The following is an 8853-nucleotide window of genomic DNA, read 5'->3' on the forward strand; positions in this document are numbered from 1 at the left end:
AAATCTCATATTTAAGATACCATATTACACAATATTCCTTAATGTTTTAAAAATTACATAAAATCCCGGATTCATATTTATTGGTGATACATATGCTATATGTATCACTACTGTATACATATGTATATACTAGTGATACATATACATATGTATCACTAGTCCATATGTATCACTGCTTAACATATGTATCACAATTCGAAATTTCGGGATAAGATTTAATTAGCAAACTTTTTGGGGTTTTATGTAATATTGCTGAAACTATCCGGGATTTATGTAAGTTACTCTTTTAAGTTTATATTGAGTTTTGGATCATTTAATTAGCAATTAATGAACAAATATTACAACTTAAAGGCCCAAATCTAAATATATATCTACATCTACTTTCAAATTATTGAAAATTACTAAAACTAATTGAAAAAGTATATAAAAAGTAGATTATAATTAATATTTTATGTATAAAAAAGTTTGAAGATTATTTATATATATATATATATTATGTCGGTTTGATTCGGGTTCGGTTTGACTTTTTTTTGGTCAACATCAAACCAAACCAAGAATGGTCGGTTTTTTTTCTAACGCTAAACCAATCAAACCAAACCATAAGTTGATTTTTTTTCTCGGTTTGGTTCGTCGGTTCGATTTGACTTGACGATTTGGTCTATACACCCCTATCCACAGTGTAAAACGTTTTGCTAGTGAACTTCAACCATATGCTACTTCACGTTTTCGTTGTACGTCGTATTTTGTCAAGTCTAACCTCAGATACCTCAATCTGTGGTGTTGTTTTAAAGTGGGTTATAAGTTAAATAGTGGTGTGCAAAGAGGGTATTCGTGGAATTTTCACGCATAACACCAAATTCCTTGCCAAATTGGACATATATAAACAAAAAAAAAAAAAAAAAAAAAACAAGTAGACTGAATTTTGTGGTCCATAATACAAAATGAGCAATAGCAATCAATTTTAACAAACAACTTTGAATATAAAACTATGGACTATTGTGAATTGTGTTGAAAATTCTTAGAAATATATTTCTGCATAAAATCCATACCAAAATCATGTTACACTACTTTATGAAGATATATACTACAACAACCCAAATCATGTTACACTACTTTATGAAGATATATACTACAACAACCCAGTGTAGTCCCACGGAGTAGTAGGGTAGAATGTCCGTTAGATCCCCTACTCAAGACAAAATAGAAGAAAAAAGTATATATGCTATGAAAAAAGTAGAACCGATGACTTCTAGCGAACATATTGAAAGCTTGTTTTGGAGATGGCATCACTACATTATCACGAGATAGTGGTAAGGTCTGCATACACTCTACCCTTCCCAGACCTCGATGCATCATAAAAAAAAAGTTGTGGAATAAAACACTAGAAAAGTCACTAAAGTCCAAGGCTTAATTAAGGGAATAATTATAGTCCTTATGCAAGAGGAATAAAAGCATCACTTACCTATATAAAAGTACTATATAAGAATGACCTTATTCTTCACTACCAACACCATACAAAAACCTCATAACAATGGCATTTTTAGCTACCATTTCTTGCCATGAAAATCTAGTCCTTTCTAATACTCTAAGCAATAACTTTACTTTCAGTAGAAAGCCCCCACCTAGCCAATCTTACAGTGTCCTTCACAAGAAAATCCAGGCTAGCAATGTCGCGAACGCGTCCCAAACTTTTCAAGTCAAGGAACAAGAAGATTCATCCAAGGTAGAGAAATTCATCTTGCCTAAGTTTGAGTTTAAGGAATACATGAAAATGAAGGCAATCAAGGTAAACAAAGCACTAGATGATGCAATACCAATGAAAGAGCCTGTAAAAATTCATGATGCTATGAGGTACTCACTCCTAGCTGGAGGAAAACGTGTCCGGCCGATCCTCTGCATGGCTTCTTGTGAAGTTGTAGGAGGGGATGAATCCTTAGCGATACCTGCTGCTTGTGCAGTTGAGATGATCCATACCATGTCACTCATCCACGATGATCTTCCTTGTATGGACAACGATGATCTACGCCGTGGCAAGCCCACGAACCACAAGGTTTTTGGGGAAGACACTGCAGTTCTTGCAGGGGATGCACTTATGTCTTTGGCTTTTGAACATGTGGCAACCAAGACTCGGAATGTGACACCCCAAAGAGTGGTTCAAGCCATTGGGGAATTGGGTTCAGCTGCTGGCTCAGAAGGGCTCGTGGGAGGGCAGATAGTGGACATAACTAGTGAGGGAAAACAAGTGAGCCTAACTGAACTGGAGTACATTCACCACTATAAGACGGGGAAACTTTTGGAGGCTGCTGTAGTTTGTGGGTCAATAATGGGGGGAGGAAATGAGGTTGCTGTCGAGAGGCTGAGGAGCTATGCTAGGTGCATTGGACTGTTGTTTCAAGTGGTAGATGATATTCTTGATGTTACTAAGTCATCAGATGTGTTAGGAAAGACAGCTGGTAAGGACCTAGTGACTGATAAGGCTACATATCCTAAGCTGATGGGGTTAGAAAAGGCTCGGCAATTTGCCGGTGAGCTGATGGCTAAGGCCATGGATGAGCTTAGCTACTTTGATTCCACCAAGGCAGCACCTCTTTATCATATTGCTAATTATATTGCAAGTCGGCAGAATTGATAGGCTGAATAGTTCACGATGAAGACTAACGTATATACCTTAGAAAACTGTCTGTATAAGTAAAATAAGTCTGAGGGAACTGAACTTGGTGTCGCATTTCTACCTACGGGAACAGGCAAAAGAATATGAAAATGCCATATAATAGGATAAGTTCAGTAACCAAACACTGATCAAATTGGATCACTTAGGTATCCTTTATCATTGCTACAATAATAACTACTAGATGTCGGTCATCAATTTTTCCCAACATCCATGTAATTCCAGTAAAATGGATCGTAACAACTTTTGCATACACACAAACCTCAGGAAGTATGTATTACATATATGACTCGGGCTATCATTTAGTCAAACAAGGATGAGTATGTATTTTAAACAAAATAAACATGGCAAAGAACAGTCATATGATGATATATCTAGACACTTCCAAATTCTAGCTTACTAGATGTTCCGACGAAAAGCTAATCTTCAACAACATATGATGATATAGTTTGTCTAACCCATGACTTTTGGTCGCCAACCTTCAATGACATCCTCTTTTAGTGCCCGCGTGTTGATGAATGTTTCCCTGGAGAATATACTCTGAGCACGAAACAAATTCAGGTATAAGAAACTATCCAGAGTGGCAACTGCCTCGCCAGACCAATAAATGCACATATAAGTATTATCTGCCCAAGAAAATTCCATTGAAATCTAATTTTCTACTAATGACAACTGTCTGTCCTATTTTTAATTCTATGAACCTAGACTTCAAAACTATTTCTTAGGATTTAAGAGAGAAGACAACAATCTTTGAGGAAGGCCATAAATATCAACTTTTGAGACTGATAAAATAAAAGTATATAACCAAGTCAAGATTGCAAATATCAATAGATTGATCTTGCATTCATCGGCAGCAGAGGCTACACAACAACAACAACAACAAGATACCCAGTGTACTCCCACATAGTGGGGTCTGGGGTGGGTAAAATGTATGCAGTCCATACCACTACCTCCGAAGGGGTAGAGAGGTTGTTTCTGATAGACCCCCGCCAACAGAGGCCATATTTAGGAATTACTATTGATAAGAAGCTAAGTTAAGGATCTAAAATCTGATACCCTAGTAGTTACTACAACCGAAAAAGGATCTCTATGTATGGCATAGTTATTAAAAAAATGAAGACAGCGCAAAAAAAAAAAAAGGAACTGCATAAGCATCAGATACCTTCATGTATGATTTCGCGTAGGAAAGTGAATCTGGAATAGACCAATTCTTATAGTACCCCAAAGCTATTTCTAAATGATAAAGCTTTGGCCCAAGCGACAAATCAGCAGCAGATACCTCATTTCCGTTGATAAGTGGACCCTTCAATCAAAAAAAAAAAGAATAAATTTGTCAACGGTAGCTAGAAGCTGGAAGGAATAAAATCTAGAATTAACCTGTTTGAGAAAAATATGCTTAAGGTGGATTTCACATTTGTGTACTTCAGCAAATTCACAAGTCCCGCAAACCAAGACATTTGTTTCTCCTTTTCAGATTTATTTAAAAAAATAAAAAAAAGGAGGATTCTCTCTTTTCCTCGATAACAAGGGCTTCAATAAAAGATGTTTTCGCTTTCACATGAAAGGGCGAGAAAACAAAACATCAAGTAGTTGAAGGTTGTTGACACTGACAAGTACTATATCAACTCAAGGTCAATTTGGGTTCTTTTATTCATGTTTGATCTTTCTCCTCATTTTCTTCCTAATACTATTATTAGAGATTCAAGGTCCATGAGGCTTGAAGTGAAAAGTAAGAAGTAGACCGCGTGCTTCTTAAAAGTGAAACACGTAATCTAGGAAAATTTAAAGTACCAAACATATTTGAATTTAGTACTATAAAAGTCGAGTTCAAGTTTCAATTAAAATAACTAATTTAACACCCAATACATAATAATTTAATTCAACTCCTCAAAGTGAGATTCAAGGAATTGACCGTTTCTCATTGAAATCATCGTGACTTATCTGAAGTGCATAGCTTGGCTTCACACATGAAGCTACAATCCATTGCTTCTCTTATCACTGCAATGCATATTTTCCTCGGATCCAAGCAGTCATCAATTTGTAAAAATCTAGGCAAAGGCAATTAAATTTAGTCAAAACTCAAAAACAATCACTTACATTATCTTTAAGGTAATCATTGAAAGCTGTCAGCTCATCAAGTAAAGCCTGCTCAGTTCCATCACTTGAGTCTTTGCTTTTCAGAAAAGCAACAAACTTCGGGAAGATCTTTGATCCACTACAAGAAAATGGAAGATACTGAGAAGCAGTTGTGCACTAAAATGCCAAACAATTAGAAATTAGAATATTCACAATATGAATTAGCAGCATATCTACGGCTACAAAGTGAAAGCCAATCATAGATCCATACATCTCGGTTGAGAACAGTGGAAGTAAAAAGTTGATTTTGAAACCTTATGACTATGAACCAGAGCCGGGGGTCTATCGGAAACAGCCTCTCTACTTCTTCGGAGGTAGCGGTATGGACTGTGTGCATCTTACCCTCCCCAAACCCTACTTTGTGGGAGTACACTGGGTTTGTTGTTGTTGTTGTTGTATGACTGTGAACCAGCTTTTACTATTTACAACAAACAAATAATCCAGTGTAATTCCACAAGTGGGGCCTGAGGAGGTATGTATATGAAGACCTTACCCCTACCTAACGGAGGTAGGGAGGCTATTTGCGAAGACCCTTGGGCCAAGAAAAGATGAAAAAAGAAGCCGAACAAGCAGCACTACAAAAAGATACTTGAAGGGAAAGGAACAACAGGTAGTAATAGAACTCTAAGACTAACAAAATACAAGAATAATATTAATACTCCTGTTATAGAACAACTTTTCTCCTGTTATAGAACAACTTTTACTATTTATTCAGGAAAATGATGCATTTTATTGAGGAAGAAACCAAGGATCGGGGTAATTCTCTGTAAGGGCCTGTTTGACTATGGTTGAATTACATCTTCTGCCTTGAAAGCTAACATAACCCATAGAATAGGATAGTCTTTTTATAAAAGCTTCAAAGATGAAAATGAATGTATAGGAAGAATCCTCCACTTAGTTTTTGGTATAGCTTTGTAGCCACACTTTTGTAAAGAAATTATGTTGTAAATCCTCATATATGACAAGAGATAAGGCAAAGTCCCCCCTTCTTTCGTAAGCCTACTTTCATATCTATAGAAGTGCCCAACCAAGTCCTTTTTATTTATTTTTTAAAAAAAGAATGATGCTTTGAAAATGTGTGGTACGTAATGGAACCACAACACAAATATGTCACATATGCGGAAAAAAGATATGAAAGATTCAAAAGATGTCCTATTATTGATTAGAATTATCATATAACAGGAAGAAATGAACAGAAAAGACTTAATTTCTGAAAGGATTTTCAAAATCAAACAGTAGCAAGAAGAAGCAATAAATAACCATGGATGCCTGTTTGAATGAGAAAACAATATGTCAATGATCGTAACATGTTAAACCTACACAGAAGCCTTCTCGGGAGGAGTTGTCAGCGGAGGATCAGGATACTTCTCCTCCAGTGCCTGTGTGATGACATCTGAATCTGGAACCCATTTCTCGTCAAGCTTAATAAGAGGAACTTTACCTTCAGGGCTTATCTTCAAAAACCTAGATAAGTTATTATCAAAAGAATTTCAGTTACTTAAGAAATTTGCAGCTTGAAAGTACTACCAATTTATCATCAAATGTAGCAACAACTGGCTTAAATGAACGTGTGTCCAAACTAACCAGTCAGGCTTGTTACTCAAATCAACAAACTTCATGTCATATGGCAAGTGCTTTTCCTCCAAAGTAAGCAAAACCCTCTGTGTGAAGGGGCCTGAATAAGAAAAAGGTAGCATTGTCACCCCAAATCTCAACTTAAAACTTGTTTTTTTACTAATGCCACGAGTGCAATGATTTGTAGCCGTGGTAAACAGGACAGTTCACATAAAAGGTTAATTAAATGAAATGTTGACACTACACTTCCCGGTAAACGCTTCCCCTACTACACCAGCCTAAGTAAACAAATTGTAACAGGAAAAAATGTAACTTCGGATTTCTTAATTCACTTCCCTTTTATTCTTTCCTCCTCCTTTTTCCTGGGGTTCAGTTCTCCACAGGTCCAACTTCCTTTATGTGATCTTCCCAAAGCATAGCCAGACTCAATTCAAGAAAAAAGGAGGAGAATTGCATAGGTCAATGACTAGTATAAAATTAGTCTATCCTCTGAATACCGGCTTGATTAACGGCTCTAGAACATTCAAATCCGAGCCCCATTAGCTTGGGAGTTAGCATAGTTGATTGAGCTAGCATGGTTCCAACTGATACTAAGATTATATAACAGTACTTTGAAAAGTACTCACAATTTAACCCTGGCAAAATTTTTCTTAGGAATGAAAACATTCTCATAAACATGTAAATCCTAGTCGGTTATCAAAAACAAGTAAATCCTAGTATAATCATGAAATGCACTTGTTTGGATTGTTGTTACTTATCAAATCCTTTTTTTAAATACCCGTGGTGTTCGGGCTAGCTTTCGCGAACCTCAACCAAATCCACGAGATACCTTCCACCTCCCACCGGCACTAGATATCAGATAACTCTGTCCACCAAGGCTTGGACAGATGGAAAGAATCACATAGTGCTTTTTTTCTTTGTTGGGATTTGAACCTAAGACCTCGGGTTCTCAATCTACTTCATTGATTGTTACCTATTGTATCCTATTGTGTTTATTAGCTTAAACACAATGATTATTACTTACCCTTTTATTGTATCACATCGTTAAATTTGTCGTTATGTAATGACAAGAAGTTCCATTTTATGTAACAATCGATTGGGTGTGATCATGTTGTTATCTTATTAGAATAACCTCTCTACCCCACAAAGGTAGGGATAAGGTCTGTGTACGCCTAACCCTCACTAGCTTCATGAATAACTTATTACCTAACTAGCTACCAAACGTTGTGTAACTTATATCTAAATTGATTCTCCCTCTGTCCCATTTTATGTGTCATCCTTTCCTTTTAAGTCCGTCACAAAAAGAATGTCGTCTTAACTATAGTTAGAAACAATTTAACTTTAAGATTCCCCTTTTTATTCTTAATGAGATGATTTACAGTCACACAAGTACTAAGTATTGTTAAACATCATGCCAAGTCAAACGGTGCCGCATAAAATAGGACGAGGGAGAACACAAATTCATTCATAACTAATTCCTACATTAGCAAGCAACCCCTAACTGAATTAGTAATACCTGCATAATTCTAACAGCTATTAGGACAAAAATGATCAAGCATTAAACAATGAATTCCAAGAATATCATCAATATGACATAAAGCAGAACAATTGAGTAAATTTTCAAGAAAAGACATACAGTCACCAAGCTTATTTGGTATTGTGATTGATTGTTTGACACAAACTTCAAGTGGGGTGTGGACAAAAGCAGCCATTGATACAGTAAAACCTCTTCTTGGTGCTCTAAACTTAGTGGAATTTGATGTGAAAATGGTGGTGTTGTGAATGGAGGCAAGGTGTTTGATAGTAGTCGTAAGTGAAGCTGCTGATGGAGTTATCTTTACTGTCGACATTGTAAGCTAACTGAACTGCCGATGAAGTGAAAGCTGTTTGAGGTCTAAAATTTAATGAGTACTAAAAAAGCGATGAGTGGACGTGTGGCAATTAGCAATGGCGTAGGTACAAGCCTAATAATATATGGTGTGGATTTCATTTTGGAAAAAACAACCTAAAGTTTGGATTTTAATTTGAGAAAATCTCGACCTAAATCTCAATTTTGAATCGATCAAGATATATAATTAGCTTCCGATACATCCAATGAAGATACGTTTTCTTGGTAAAGATACATAAATATATTTTTTCTGATTTTACATCTGTCGACATACATAAAATATCCAATAAAGATACATTTAGCAAACTTTGAGCGGCTCTAGGTGGCTCAGAGGGGTCATTTGGGTGGTCAAACGGGTGAAACGACGCGAAAAGGTTATTTTCGGCCCAATTCGATTGGTCTTATCCCACGATTCTCGGGGTGGGCTCGAGGCTCGAGCACGATTTGGATCGAAAATCGACCGGCGGCCCCTCGACAGGCTGTGGAGTGGATCTGGGTGGCCCAGCAGGGTCGGTGGGGCCATTTGGGTAGTCAACAGGCAAAACAGCGCGAATGAGCCATTTTCAGCCTAATTCGATGGGTGTTA

The 8853-nt window shown here is 36.7% G+C and overlaps 2 protein-coding genes across 3 annotated transcripts; one reads left to right on the plus strand and one right to left on the minus strand.

Moving 5' to 3' along the window:
• The first annotated feature begins 1531 nt into the window (after positions 1 to 1531).
• Positions 1532 to 2919, plus strand: LOC107870481 (geranylgeranyl pyrophosphate synthase 7, chloroplastic-like). The gene has a single exon (XM_016717015.2). The coding sequence runs from the start codon at positions 1532 to 1534 to the stop codon at positions 2627 to 2629; it is 1098 nt and encodes a 365-aa protein (XP_016572501.2). The 3' UTR covers positions 2630 to 2919.
• Positions 2899 to 8539, minus strand: LOC107870482 (glutathione S-transferase DHAR3, chloroplastic). 2 transcript variants are annotated; one of them, XM_016717016.2, is made up of 6 exons: positions 8016 to 8539; positions 6389 to 6479; positions 6125 to 6268; positions 4766 to 4883; positions 3831 to 3971; positions 2899 to 3208 (listed from the first exon to the last, which is right to left on the minus strand). In XM_016717016.2, the coding sequence occupies exons 1-6, from the start codon at positions 8227 to 8229 to the stop codon at positions 3122 to 3124; spliced, it is 795 nt and encodes a 264-aa protein (XP_016572502.2). In that variant the 5' UTR covers positions 8230 to 8539; the 3' UTR covers positions 2899 to 3121. The 2 variants fall into 2 exon arrangements, with proteins under 2 accessions (XP_016572502.2, XP_016572503.1); XM_016717017.2 differs by lacking the exon at positions 3831 to 3971 and having other exon boundaries at positions 8016 to 8355.
• Between the last annotated feature and the right edge of the window lie 314 nt (positions 8540 to 8853).

The sequence above is a fragment of the Capsicum annuum genome, chromosome 12, assembly GCF_002878395.1.
Source record: "Capsicum annuum cultivar UCD-10X-F1 chromosome 12, UCD10Xv1.1, whole genome shotgun sequence".
Classification (NCBI taxonomy): Eukaryota; Viridiplantae; Streptophyta; class Magnoliopsida; order Solanales; family Solanaceae; genus Capsicum; species Capsicum annuum.